The sequence below is a fragment of the Bombyx mandarina genome, chromosome 28 (genome assembly GCF_030267445.1).
Source record: "Bombyx mandarina strain Sakado chromosome 28, ASM3026744v2".
NCBI classification, from domain to species: domain Eukaryota; kingdom Metazoa; phylum Arthropoda; class Insecta; order Lepidoptera; family Bombycidae; genus Bombyx; species Bombyx mandarina.
In genome coordinates, this window is record NC_143233.1 from 243,721 (window position 1) to 259,569 (window position 15,849).

The 15,849-nt window shown below is 40.0% G+C and overlaps 1 protein-coding gene across 2 annotated transcripts in view; it reads left to right on the top strand.

Moving 5' to 3' along the window:
* LOC114249849 (homeobox protein orthopedia) overlaps nucleotides 1-15,849 on the top strand; it is a 54,322-nt gene that overhangs the window by 9,441 nt on the left and 29,032 nt on the right. For both annotated transcript variants that reach the window (XM_089739032.1, XM_089739033.1), the window contains exons 3-4: nucleotides 7,207-7,318; nucleotides 7,817-7,934. In XM_089739032.1, coding sequence (XP_089595158.1) covers nucleotides 7,207-7,318; nucleotides 7,817-7,934 — 230 coding nt within the window. The remainder of the gene's footprint in view (nucleotides 1-7,206; nucleotides 7,319-7,816; nucleotides 7,935-15,849) is intronic.

Here is a 15,849-nt window from a genome sequence, read left to right on the forward strand (position 1 = left end):
TAGTTTCGTCATCACTCGTATTCGATTGAACTCAGTTTAGTAAATAAAACTTTTCAATAATAATTAGTGAAACTCAACACACACAACTTCACAATGACAGGATAAACCGACAGTTTCGTTGCACATACCGACAGACCGACTGACTGACTGTCTGACACGAATGCCACGACTCTGTCCACGTACCGCCATCTTATAACTGTGGCGTTACGGAGTCTACCCTTCATTTTGTGATATTTATCAAAACAACATTTCATCATTTAAAATAATAATCAAAACCACCGTCTTAATATTACTAAAAGTCGTCAACCACGACACGGCCATTCTGTCACTTTGACGTTGGTGTATCGTTGATATTCCGAACTATTGACCCGGATGCGACACGGCCATCCTGTGTTACACACGTCCTCGTGTGTTAATCTGAAACAAAAGCCAATACCGCACAGTATCATTCACGCTCGGCCATATCTGACCACTCTACTAACATAAAAGTCTTGTGTCATCACAAATTCTATAACGACATTGAAAGATTACACAAACGAAAATAAGTGATTTACTACTGCTGCAAGTTCTCCCCGTACAATTCATGTACACAGTAACTAAGTCATCCCTGTGACTACAAGTGTTCAATGATAGTCATCCCTGTGACTACAAGTGTTCAATGATAGTCATCCCTGTGACTACAAGTGTTCAATGATAGTCATCCCTGTGACTACAAGTGTTCAATGATAGTCATCCCTGTGACTACAAGTGTTCAATGATAGTCATCCCTGTGACTACAAGTGTTCAATGATAGTCATCCCTGTGACTACAAGTGTTCAATGATAGTCATCCCTGTGACTACAAGTGTTCAATGATAGTCATCCCTGTGACTACAAGTGTTCAATGATAGTCATCCCTGTGACTACAAGTGTTCAATGATAGTCATCCCTGTGACTCTAATCAATAGACCTTTTATGAGAACCATCGCATAGATTTCTCGACAAGAGAACATTCGGCACCAAAATCCAAATAAAAATAATACGACTCACCAGATTGTTCTCATTTACCAAAAATACTCGATATTACACAGCTACCGGCATGTCGCTCCGCTCGGCCGGTGAATAGTTTACCCATCGAGCGCCGACAGACGGCGCTTGCGTCCCATATCTCGTATTGGCTGCAGCAATCACGTGTTGATTGCGACACGGTCTTCCTGACTGTACACGTCCTCGTGTGATGGTTAACCTACAATCAAAAACATCCCCGAGAACACTTGTTCCGCTCGATCACTCCTGACTACACTTTACGACTTATCGGAAAATTTTAAGTCATCAAAGCTTTAAACTGTTTTAATACCATTTTAACCAAATCAAACAATAGGGTATACAAAGTTCATTATTCAGCAGCCAGAGCACGTACCACAGTCGTTCATCAAACTTCAAATTTACTCTGTACAAATCAGGCATAGCTTACAGGAACTCGGATCAAAGAAAACTTCCGAGTAAAAATATCTAACGCCACGGCTCTCCAGCCGACCAGCAATCGCAATGCCCTCATGATGCGCATCCACAGCGTGGATCGCCCGTGTGCATCACCCGCTGACTACACACGATGGTCTTTACAGACCCCGACCTCCGCCAGAGCCAAACGCGCACCGCGCACCCACGGACTACTTGAGTTGCCTCAAGAGACACCGATTTCTACCGGGCTACGACTACGTAATAGCTACTGGTACGGTCGAACACAATACGGCCGATAGACTATCCTTACTCGAGTTTACACCACAATTTAAGCTTGCTCTTCATCATCATCATTTACATCAACCTCGACTGGTATGTGTCATGCTGGCATTTTTCTTAGCCTATCATGTGGGTATTTGTAAGTACGTTTTGAATTTAAAGCTTTCAATGTGTAACGGTCACCATCCAATACTTCAACTACTTTAAACGGCCCTTTAAACTTCGTATCTAATTTCGTTTGATTACGTTCTTCGTTTTAATGTGTGGACGAGCTCACAGCCCACCTTGTGTTAAGTGGTTATTGGAACCCATAGACATCCACAGCGTAAACGGACCACACACCTTGAGATAGAAGTTCTAAGGTCTCAGTATAGTTACAACCGCTGCCCCACCCTTCAAACCGAAATACACCACTGCTTCACGGCAGATATAGGCAGGGTGATGGTACCCGTGCGGTCGATGGCACTATACGGAGCACCCGTCTGGTGCCACGTCCTTACCCACGAGAACGTCGCCGCGCTGCGGCGCCGGTAGCGCGCGATCGCAGTCAGAGTCATTCAAGGATACCTCACAGTCTCCTACAAGGTGGCGCGCCCTAGCGCAAGTGTAGCCGGAGCGCGGGGGCTCCAATCTCGGCAGTCCGTGCTGGAGGCGTGGTCTCGTCGTTTGGCAGACCCGTCGGCCGGCCTCCGTACCGTTGAGGCGATCTGCCCGGTTCTCGCAGACTGGGTAGGCCGCGACCGCGGAAGACTCACCTCCGGCTACCTGTGCAGACTCACAAGACATTTTACCACCACGCAAACTTTTTACCACAGCAAATCTTACCAGCCACCACGCAAACTACAATTTTGCGGGTTCCACCTCTCCTACACGATGTTACTCCCACACTGCGGAAGCCAACCGCAAACACTTGTCAAGCACGCACAAGCACGCACTTCACCAGAAAAACTTGCATCCGCCAGCGGGACCCGAACACCGCCGCGTCGCCAGACACGAACGCACCGGACGTCTTATCTTACAGGTCACGACGACTTCAGATGTGTCAATTTTTCTTCCCCACGGAAACTTGCTTGCTTTCTTGTTTGCTTGCTTGCTGGAGCCCGAAGTCATCGAACGTGCAGTGTTATTGGTATTGAATCTAGTAGATTCTAGAGTTTCAGCGACAATTCACAGTCTCATGTCCTAGTTTACTCAATGAAGTAGGAAACCTATGGAAATGAAACGTCAACCAAAATTTCGTGCCACTGTGACGTCATCTGGCCACAAAACATGGCGGATTTAGTGCTGTACAAAAGATTTCAATGTTATCAGGTTTTATCGATAAACGTTCTTGGCTCATTTTATTTTAAATATTGTTGAGTATTATTTATTTGTAGAATTTATACTTTAATGGGAAGTAAGTAGGTATATTGTTATGTGCAAATATGATATGATTTAGATGGGTGAAATCTAAGACAAGTTCGTCCTTCGAATTTGCCAAGTAAACGATATGATGATTTTTAAAAGTTGCTACACTGATTTTATAAAGTTGTCGTTTGTCGCAAAACACAAAGATATGGCGTAGTTCAAAGCCATCAGCCCATTTCTAGCATGCTAAATGTTATCGTATTTTGAGTACGTGTTTTTCTTAGACTATTACAATCTATTTTAATTGTTTTGCTGACTCTAAAGTCCGTAACATACTACCGCAGCGCACCCCAAGGAAGATGCGCCGCACCATTTGAATCACTTTCGCTTGAGAGTGATTCAAATTTTAAACTTATCAAGGGACCGCGTGAAAAAAAAAACACCTACAGAACATTTATTCATTAATTACAAACGTCATTCCTTGTGACTTCCTCTCTAAAATCACTTAATTATTAAATATTTAACAAATTTACAATAGTGTTTTACTCACTGCGGAATAAAACTATTTTATTTAAATAGTTCCGAAGAGATTTTGTCGGTAGCCTTTTTCCCGAAATATCTAAACAGAATGTCTAAATATGTTTTGATGACATATTTTAAAGTGGTATTTATGATTAGTGTCATGATCAATAGATTCCGACCGAAAAATGGATTTTACGGATAAGGGCTCCATAATGAATTTAAATACATACCTATAGGTAATAGTTTTAGGGCATCGACTTTCTTGAGATCCTATAAAATACGTTTTAATTATTATTTTTGTATTTTTTAAGCATAAATTATGAAATTTTATATAATCAATCATATTAAATCGATATCAAAGTCAATAAATAATGTACAACCCAAAACAGACGGCCGAACTGACGTGACAATGACATTTGGCGCGCTAAACATGGCGGATTTTCGGCCTCATTAGACGGAGACGGAGATATTTACGTATATTCATGTTTCATTTTATGTACGCACTGAAATACCGTTATATTGTTTTCCTGCGAGTTAAAGTGCTGAGTAAGAACGAGATAGATATATGTTTATGTATGTGCCTTCAAAATGGGTGCTATTTATATAAGCAATTGTACGTATAGAACAATATGTCGTGTCCCTACTATATAGGTCTATGAGTTTACTGCACTAGTGCCATGAAACTCTAGCAGAAGTCAGCCGCTTAAAATAATTCTTGTCGGAACTACCCACTCGTCATGACAGATCCATTATTGCGATCGAAGTTTCAATTGAGATTTGCACTTGCCTTAATTTCTTGCAATAGCTTGTTACGTGTTGTATTTCCGCTAGTAAATGCCATGTGATGAAGTCGACAGTCAAACTGGGCAACATGAGCCAGAACGTAAGATGTGACGATTTCTTCGTGGCTCAGATCTTCCATCGAGGTAACACAGACGTTATTACACGACTTACGTATGCTGCATTCACGCTCTTGTGGCGTACCACTACTAGTATTCTGATCTGCATCATGTTTTTTTGCTGTACTTCGGACATGTTCAAACACGTCACGCCAGTGAGAGTAGAGTCCTGATCTCACTTCTGATGTCGTAGGCGGCGGCAGGGATGGCTGAGCGGTAGTTTCGTCATCACTCGTATTCGATTGAACTCAGTTTAGTAAATAAAACTTTTCAATAATAATTAGTGAAACTCAACACACACAACTTCACAATGACAGGATAAACCGACAGTTTCGTTGCACATACCGACAGACCGACTGACTGACTGTCTGACACGAATGCCACGACTCTGTCCACGTACCGCCATCTTATGACTGTGGCGTTACGGAGTCTACCCTTCATTTTGTGATATTTATCAAAACAACATTTCATCATTTAAAATAATAATCAAAACCACCGTCTTAATATTACTAAAAGTCGTCAACCACGACACGGCCATTCTGTCACTTTGACGTTGGTGTATCGTTGATATTCCGAACTATTGACCCGGATGCGACATATATGTATTTCAGTCAACAAAGCTTCTATTAGAGATAAACAGTAATGGAAATTTATTCGAAAAATAATACACTTATATTGTTAATTGATTTAAAAAACAGTTAACGTCGACTGATATTCATGTAACTTTTCAACAATGGTCTATTGTATTACTTGCAACTTTATTGTATTCAAATCATAGGGGATGGAACTAAACTTGAAATCAAAAGTACTTCAGTATCGCACGGAATAATACTCAGTTATCATTTGAAAGAAGCCACAGTCTATTTTTCTTGTAGATTTTGTCATTTCACAAACAGTATAGCTTTGATATTGTGTTCCCAACAGTACTGAACTGATCTCTGGGCATTCTCAGTGACGCAGATCCTTCTAATCATTAATGTTTCTGTGTTTATATAAATTTTATTTGAAGCACTAAAACTGCTCACTTTCTTGACGGCCTCAGTCTTATACGTAAAGGTCCTCTCTATTCAATTCAATTCCTCCGACAGTCAAATTTAATATTTCATTCCTAAATTTTCGGACGTTTTTCGTCACTTACTCCCAGTGAAATTTTCGCGTGGCCTTTGATTCGCACCTATGCGGAGGTACCCGAGGGAAAACAGATCTTGGGTCTCGCAACGAGTACAATCATCATAGACAACGGCAGTCGGGAGACAATGCGGGCTCAGGTGGAACTTGACGAGAAACTGAGAACAGACTGACAGTCCAGGAATTCTTAACTGTAACTCTTAGACTATTTATGAATGTGTAGGAGGGAATGTTTGTCAAGTCGTCGTGGCCTAAAGGTTAAAACGTCTGGTGCATTCGTGTCGAGCGAAGCACCGGTGTTCGAATCCCACAGGCGGATACCGATTTTCTGAAGAATTTAACAGGGCTTGGTGTTTATCCTTATAGAAGATATGAAGAACGGTGTGTGCAATGTGCTTTGGACAATCATGGTGACCCGAGCAAGTTAAATCAGAATAAATTAAAGCCGGCCCTGTGTATGAAAAAATCGTGATACGCAACGACTTGCCTCCACACCTGACATATTCAACCGTTATCTATAGCTGCATACAGATAGTCATGTAGAGATGTTAAAGATTATCGAATATACCGCAGTTCCGTAATGACGTCACAACTAAACGCCTAGACGTGTCTACAACAAATACCTATAACTAAGAATCATTCCTATTATTAGAATATTTGTCGTTAATACAATTCGATCTTTCCATCGATGAGTTTACTAGCTTTTCGATACCACTAACATTAACTCTCTTTCCAAACTCGTTAACAAGCTAGCTAGACAATACAATCACTGCATTGTTACCCGAATTACATACTTTTATGAACCAGTGTGCTATGCAGTTGGAATGGCGCTCCTAGCGACAAAAGTAGGCAAACGTTCCAACTCCAGACAAATTTGAGTTAACTTTAACGCTATCGAGAACGTTAACAAGCTCGCACAAAGCATACAGAAGTCAAATACAGTTTAAAAAATAACAGCTACCCCCTAAAAGGGGATCTTAAGTAACAATCTTGAACAATGAGATTTATTTACATTCAGATTGTATGCTCTAAGTACCACTTCATGACAATTAAAGCAAAACTCAGGAACCATTCAAGCAGTAAAATGGATCGGACTTACAAACCACACCGACTTAAACCGAGATAGCTACCGTACGCGACCGCGTCGTAATGTAATGGCCACAACTTTTATGCTGATAGCCTTGAGAAGCTATTTCAGCTTCGCCCTAACATGTAGGTGAGCTCACGGGGTTCAAACCGCAGTGTCGCTAACACTGGCCCTAGCAAGAGCCGTGCTTTGCAGAATCTACCATCAGATCGGAAACGCGACCCACTGAGAAGATCCGGTGAGAAACTCAGTGGGGCTGTGTCTGTGGGTGGCCACGAACATTCTCCGTACTGCCTTTTATAGGCAGCGGCAACCTACCCTCAGATAAAAAAAAGCTAAACATCTATCAATATATTTACAAAGCTTCAAATCCATTACAAATATATTAAAGTCGGCTTATGGTTGTAAAGCGAAGCCGAAATAGGATTCTAAGGTACTCGCATTCCGGGCTGATATTCGAGGAAAAGGGTAGCTTCTTGTGATCTAATACGAATGTTAATGGCAGGTGGGATCCACCAGCAGCACAGCGGAGGGCACATGTCCACCGTCCCGGTCAGCATGTCCTCATCAGCATCAGACAGCGACAAGCCAGCCAAGCAGAAGAGGCACAGAACGAGGTTAGTACCGAATGTTCTAGATGTTTCTAGGTATGATATATCTACGAGGTATACACAAGAGGTCTTACTGGCGGTAGGACCTCTTCTGAGTCCGCACGGGTAGATACCACCACCCTGCCTATATCTAAGCAATAAAAAAAACGAAGCTTCTACATATTATTACAATTTTTTGGCTTATATAAGTGAATGAGCTCACTGCCTACCTTGTGTTAAGTGTTAACCGGATACATCACTAATGACTTGTTCCAACAATCTTGTGACATAAGATCTAAGTCCAAATCCAAGTCATCCAAATTACGGTTAAGTCACCTTGTAAACACATTGCCGTAATGCGTCAGGAATAGGCAATAGGGCGGGCTCTAAGAAACGCCTCAGTTTTGTAATACACATTAAGTCTGTAACTGTAGATTTGTCGGTACGTTCAATATCGTGACTGTTACCAATAAAAAAACATTCCTGATTTTAAATTCATGTGACAAAGAACAGAGTTTTCCACAGGTTCACGCCGGCACAACTGAACGAGCTGGAGAGATGCTTCTCCAAGACTCACTACCCTGACATCTTCATGAGAGAAGAGATCGCTATGAGGATCGGCCTCACCGAAAGCCGAGTCCAAGTATGTGGCGAAACTTTAATCATCATCATCCGTCAGCAATACTTCACTTCAGCTAGTACTGGCGGTGTACTCCGTCAATATAAGTAGATGAGGATACCAATCAAAATATAAATTACATAGCTCTAGATTATTTATAACAGTTTATCGGAAATACTAAAATGAATTAGGGTAGGCAGCGGTTTGGCGGTAGGCAGCGGCTTGGGGTAGGCAGCGGCTTGGCTCTGCCCCTGGCATTGCTGAAGTCCATGGGCGACGGTAACCACTCACCATCAGGTGCGCCGTATGCTCGTCTGCCTACAAAGGCAATAAAAAAAAAATAAAAAAAAGGGTGTCACTACACATGTAATTGAAGAATAAACAAATATTCGCGTATCCATCAGAGCCTGATGCGGCATTAGGTACGCAGTTTGCAAAAACGCATTAAAATCTTTAAAAGAATCGTATCATATTTCAAAAAAAGTGTTACATTCAAATTTATCAATGATACTGTTTAATTTTGAGAATCAAAGTTCAAACAAAGCGCACAGAACAAACAATGGCAACACCGTTAACATCCGTCCGAAATAATATTCACAAAACAAATACACATGCATTAAGAAAGAAAGAAAAAAAAAACTGGGTCTAAAAGGTCACCTTGCGTCCCTCTTCGCACTACCCACACGAAACTTGCACTATATCGATACATTTCACAGGATTCCCTACCTGTGCCTGCAACACAGGGACGTATTCCCGAAGCGTAAACCCTGGATAATATTATCCAACATCAAATTTTTTGTATAAAAATATATATGAATCAGACTCCCGCCTAGACTGCGTCAGGTTCCCTCCTAGAATACCTCCCTGGATCTGACCACATTAATAATGTCAAATAGGCTCCGTAGGGCGTCGTGTTGAGGATATTTTGTTTGATCTAGCATAAAATGTGTGCACTCAAAGCTTTAAGGGACGGGCCCACGCGTTGCGCCCGAGCTTAATCCTAAAAACCAATGGAATAAAGAGCTGAATAGTGCTTATTAACCATTAATGATGGATTTTTTTAACGAGTCTAAATGCAGCTTGTCATTCAGAATAAGCTAAGGTCTATATATAGAACACAAACTGGAACTCAACAGCTAGATATGACGTCACACATTATGATTGACGTCAAAAGAAATTAGATTTTATTAAGTCCATACTAATATATAAATCTACAGTGGTTTTACGGATGTTCCGTTATAACTACTGAACCATGCATCCGATTGACTTGAAACTTGGTATCCATGGACTTGGTATCCATATAGAAAATACATGTACTTAATGGATAGGCTAATATTTATATGACTGTTGGACTCCCTACACCAGTTGCAGGGGCGTTAATTATGAGAATCTTTGTGGGGGTGAGAAATAATAATGTTAATTTTAAATACCCAGCGAAGCGCTGATATAAAATTAGGTTATGGACACTCACAGGTCAGAAATACAAATGTTAATACATAGTTTTCTGTTGCTTGCTTAAAGTTTTGAATTAATTTCGATCGCAGCACAAGGAATAGCCCCCAACATTCTGAATTGAATCCATCACCGCCTCACCTATACATAAAATGAGTGAAACTTGAATTCTGTGTGTTTTTAAAGTTCGGATGGGTGGTCGGTATTGTCGAAGGCTTCGCTCTAAGCGTCGTTGCCGAGACAGCGTTTTATGGTTGTATTTATAGGTTCGTGCTACCGATTCAATTCCGTTGTTTTTTTACAATCGCTTTATGAAGCAATCGATTTATGTCTTTGTCAGTGTTAGTGTATGTTATTAGTTGTCTTTCCAAATTGGGGTCCGGTGGAGTGCGTAGTGCATGTTGATACTCGGCGGCTAGCCCTTTCGTATGGTGATATTTTTAGACAATGTTAATTCCGAAAAAAAAAATTTGAAACGAAGTTCCTTATCGCGCGTTGTGAAAGGGGGCTAGACGGAAAAAATTCTTACGAAAAGTCGTCACGACACTTTTTAGATCCGTCATTCTGACCAATCAACGTGTAGGCGCTTATCGCGTGACATTGCTCGTATCCGATTGGTGCGCGTAATGAGTACAGTTTCTCGAGATAGCGTTTCAACAATAGTAATTTAGTTCATAGTATTGTTTTTTTCTTCTTCATAATGCCGTAATTTATTATTATAACTTAAAAAAAATATTACAATTCCTTCACTAATTAATCGAAAGGAACTTCGTTCCATCCGGGTGACCCTTGACACCTCTCAAGTTTTTTTTAAATCTTTTTACATTTGTTAAATCGTCGATGTTTGTTTTATACCAGTTACGGTGTATGTTCGTTCTTCCAAATAAGCAATGCAAAAAGCCATTTCAAAATGTACACATTGTTATCAAAATACACAGTTATTAGCGCAATGAAAAAACAAATATTTCATCGCTTCTCACTATTGTCTTTTTTTTTATATATTTTATTGCATAATTCGGTGGACGAGCGTACAGCCCACAGTTACTGGAGCCCATTGAAATCTACAACGTAAATGCCGCCACACACCTTGAGATATGAGTTCTAAGGTCTCAGTACAGTTACATAGTTACATTGTCTAGTGATGTAGTCTGTATTCACATACTCGAGTCTTTTGGGAACCGTAAATGTACCATCAGATATACTGTCGCGTTTTCTTCCTGCACTCCGGACGAGAGAAGGTCTGTAAAACCTTGTTAATGCGTTATTTTTTTTCCTAAAATGTTATTTCACATTACATGAGCACACACAGAGTTTGGCAGTTTGTGATAGTATTTACGTTGTACATGTCTATGGGCTCCGGTAACAACCACTTAACATCAGGTGGGCCGTGAGCTCGTCCTCCCATTTAAGAAATAAATAAAAAAAAACATTTTGAACTGATCAGTCAAATTGAATACTTAATGTATAGTTTACTTTAATAAAAACTTACATAAAGGTTAACAAACTCTAATCTATATTGCGCTACTAATTCGAGTTCTATCAAATATTATGAGTTCAATTGACACGCGCTCGAAAAAGACCACTAAAAGCATCTGCAAGCAACCGGTGCTATCGGGAGTACGTTTCATTAATCTGCTACTGTCACTTTGTCAAATCACTTAGTTTCAAGTTAAACTTTGCTTTACTTTGGACATTAGACGTAATTTGTGTGAGCCCACTAATATTTGAGTATCGTTAGCGCTTGTCACACACGAGCCGGCAGTTCGGCCAGAGCTTTGTACGCTGCTATATATATCGGATCAGTTCTTTTAAATTTCCGTGTACATTTTTATTGCTCTCGATCGGAAGACAATGGTGCGGATCACCTGATCTTAAGTATCCATCAAAGCGTAATCTTTCATTTGTGTGTATAACTGGAACGCTTGATGTCATGCATTAAATTATTGCATGTTTGATTTGTGTTTGACAACACCCACTTAGATTCTGATTCGTGAGGTCTAGTCTAAGCTAAGTTTAATGAATGAATGAATTTTACATGGTATTATTGCTGCGCGCTTCCAAACTTAGATGATGTTAAAACACAAACCAGCATTTAAAACCAATATACCCAGATGCCAAATAGCAAATATTTTTCATAAAATCCTCACTCCAACTGGATATCAAAACGCGGTCCCGTGATTAAATAGTCAGCCACCACTCCAGACGAGCCAACAGCGTGGCTCATGGAGGCTCACATCGCTCCGTGGTCAACAAAGTAAAAAGTAAATCATATGCAATAGTAATAGTGAGCTTAGTAGGTATCACTTAGAAGCTCAAATCGTCTATAATCTAACTGAACAACAGACTTGTTCTGCGTGTCTACTTAAATATCTACTGAAACTATTTGAGTTGATTGTGAAAATGTGTGGTTTTGATATATTTTCCCTACCTATGCTGATAGCCTTGAGACGCTATTTCAGCTTCTTCTTGACGTGTAGGTGAGCTCACGGGGCTCAAACCGGGATTGTCGCTAACACTGGCCCTAGCAAGAGCCGTGCTTCGCAAAATCTACCACCGGATCGGAAACGCGACCCACTGAGAAGATCCGGCGAGAAACTCAGTGGGCTGTGTCTAGGGGTTAATTTACTCGTCGAGCCCTTCGTCGCAAGTAACGGGTTCGGCGAAGACGGTGACCAGTGCTTGAGGTACCTAAAAGCACCGGTAATGGATCGGGAGGATCCGTAAAGACGTGTTTAGGGCATTGATACATCTTGTGGAGGCTCAATATAACAAATTGACCGACTATACCCGTGTTTAGATTAAGTTCATCTAAACCCGAAACCGTTCATCAAAATTATTTCAGTTGTTTTTGAATGACGCTTAATAAATATATTTAAGTCCGGTTGAGTACTCGGCATTCTTTATTCTTTTTTTTATTATTTCTTTATTCTTTTTACAATATATTTAATTTATAAATACAAAAACTTTTTAAGTTCATTTTTTTTTGTTGTACAAACTTTATCGGTCGAAGATTGCAGCTGTGTGTATCGAATTAAGAATCAATGTTTTATTCATATTAAACGTCGATTTATCGCTCTGCTAAGATGTGGCAAATGTTCAATCATTAACTTGAATGTGTGGTCTCACTGGAACAGGTATCTTATGGTAACAGCTTAGTGGTTCTGAAGCGAGTGGTGATAGATCTCTTCGCGGCAGAGAAGTCGCTTTCTTCGATGCACGTTGCAAGTAAAAAAACGAAGGTTTTCATGGTCAGGGCAGCAGCTGAACACCACGTGGTGGTATGGTCGCGTGAGCCGCCCGGGTGGATACAACTTGCGTATTTTCTGTCGCGAAGTAACAATGGATTCTAATATGACAAGTCCATCGGTTTCGGGAGTTCCGGTTGAGTGGCGATATTCACGTTGTGATGTCCGTGAATGGACTCCGCTAACCACTTACCACCTAATAGACCGTAAGCTCGTTCTCCCGTCTATACAATGAAACGCAAAAAAAAACGAACCGTCTGTAGTAGACTTAACACGTTGAATGCAGTGCAGCCCACCAGTGGGCCTAGCGTATTAAATGCGATAATTTGCACGGAAGATAAAAATTAGCGACGTTCACCGTCTAGTTTTTAAGATATTTTTAAAGTCATCATGATAAAACTAGAAGTTTCTATTGGATTTGAAAACCATTTCGAATGAAAATACTAGAATTCCATGTGGCGTTCAACGTGTAAAGCTGAGTGTATTTCGTCGGTAAATAAAATTCCCTTTTTTCCCTACCTATGCTGATAGCCTTTAGAGGGTATTTCAGCTTCTCCTTGACGTGTAGGTGAGCTCATGGGGCTCAAACCTGGAGTGTTGTTAACACTGACCCTAGCAAGAGCAGTGCTTTGCAAAATCTACCACCGGATCGAAAACGCGACCCACTGAGAATAGATCGGGAGGATCCGTGATGACGTGCTTAGGGCGACGTCGACTATTTACCATTCGGTCCACCGGATCGGGTATGTAATTCCCAGCGGCCACGACAAAAGGGTTCTCATGTCGTGCCGCCTTTTCAAAGTGGTAAAATTCACAATTCATCTCCGAAAGCATTTCTTATTAGCCACTAAAATATTATCCTGCATGTATAATGTTCAAAATTAACATGAACAAAAACCACTAGGACCTGAAAAGATAAGAACAGACCTGCCTGTATCTGTGGCAAGCCTCCATGCCTTCGAAGGTAATCGAGACACCGACCTCAATCTCAAGGTAGGTGAGAGCTCGCGTGACCTCATCTGCCCGTGTTAAACATTCGACACTATTATCCAATCGCAGCACTAGCGGCGGTTGCTCAAATACATATCGTCTTCTCGCATTAAAATTGTATAATCTCAAAACTTACTAAATTTTAAAGTGTTTTAAAGGTTTAACATATGATATTTTTAATATTAATCATCTTTGCAACATTTTAAAAAGTCTTTTAAAAAGTAAGATAAAATTATGTATTAATTTTGTTAATAGTAGTCAAAATATAGGTAAACTAAAAAAAAAAAACTAATCTACGCTCTTTTGACAGTATTTATGAGAAAAATACTGGTGATACCAAACGATTCCGCATATTAACTCAATTTCGAATATTTTGGAAATTGTACACTTTTAATGCGAAAAGACGATTATTGTTGTAATCTATGGTAATTTTATAATACTGATTTATATTAATCTATGGTCACTTGTATAAAAATGTCTGTCTTGGTTCCTTCTCTCTCTTTCCGTGAATATAATTGTCTAAGAACACTACTGGTCTCCTTTTATTGAAAACCTCAACAGATATATTTAACGAGAACCCGAAGCCACACAATACGGGCACGTAAAAGAGTAAACACGCGAACAAACAAGACGGGAGCGAACGTTTCCCAAACTATAAATAATAAAGGCGGCATGTTGAATGTCGCGGTGTGGCGCGAACACCGATGCACAAAACCACAGATTACTAAAACGTATTGTACAAATGTACCAGCATCCGTTGGTCGGCTCCCGACGTGTTTGCTCGCACCGGACCGCGGCCGCTTACCGTCTGAAGGTCAGACGATTCCGACGAGTCTTACCTAGGAGCCATCCTCGTGTTTTACAAACAAAACTCGAATTACTTCGCGCATACTGTAAGAATTCTCGTCGTTCAAAAAATGAGTTTGATTACCGCTTCACATACCTAAACAACTTTTTTGATAGTACAGACTAAAGACTGGCTTGTGGCAAGAGTAGATAATAATAAATAAATAATAAACAAATCACTCACAGTCATCATACTTATATACGTTCAAACATATACATGCATAGAAGAGAATCCGTCAACGAACCAACGAAAAGTGATACTCAACTACTACAAAATTTTGATTTGCGTAATTACTGATGGTAGGACGTCTCGTGATTCCGCACGGGTGGGTACCACCATACAACCCATATCTTAAGGTGGGTGACGGCATTTGGTTGTAGATGTCTATGGGCTCCGGTAACCACTTAACACCAGGTGAGTCGTAATTTGATGAATGCGAACACATTCATAGGATGTTGCATAAAACCATTCATAAATACATTTCTCTGATCTTTTAAATGACTTTTGTCATTTTCATTCTACAAAACAACCACAAAATCGATTATTTAATATCGTTCTGTTCTAGCAACAGTACCAAACTCAATTTCACGTCGATACAATAATGTACAAGCTCAGCCCTACGTCGCGATACGAATTTTGTTTAGCAAATCCTTTCATTATTAAAAAGATGTATGACCGCAGTAGCACTGGGACGAAAACTATCGATAAAACTGCTACAGAAAAAGGAATATTTAATGAAACATTTATTTATGAAAAGAAAACATTACGAAATGATTCAGTGATGCCAACTCCGGGGTTTTCCCCTAAATTTAGGGGGAAAAATCTATACAGGAATTTTTTTAGGGGGTGAAATTTTTTGGGGATATTTTTAGGGATAAAATTTATTTTTGTATTTTTTTTTTAATTTTTACGTACATCAACAAAAATAACAATTTCATAATGTGATGAAATTAATGAAAAATACTTAAAAATACTAAATAACTATTGTTATTAACTAATTATTTATTGGAACGAAGTTCCTTACGGCAGGCTTGGAGGGGATAGGGATTTTGCTGTGCGACCGAACTGAAAAAAATGTGATAGTAAAACCGTAAGAAAAAATCCGTGGAAAAAAGTGCGTGGAATAAAACCGTTAAATGGGACGTGCGCAGGCGCGACAGTCGTATATACAAGCGAGTAGTGTATAATAACTTTCTCTTTCTCCTTCTTTTTTTTTGCAAATTGTGTCGATTCTACATTAGCCGAAGGAACTTCGTTCCTACCTGGTGTCCCACGACACCACATTTTATTTTTATTTATTTCTTTACTTATATTGTAATGAATAAATACTTGGTCCGTCGTTGTGGAGTTTTGTTTTGAATTTAATGGTTTTTGAAATTGCTTTAGGGGGAAAGTTTTGAAACAG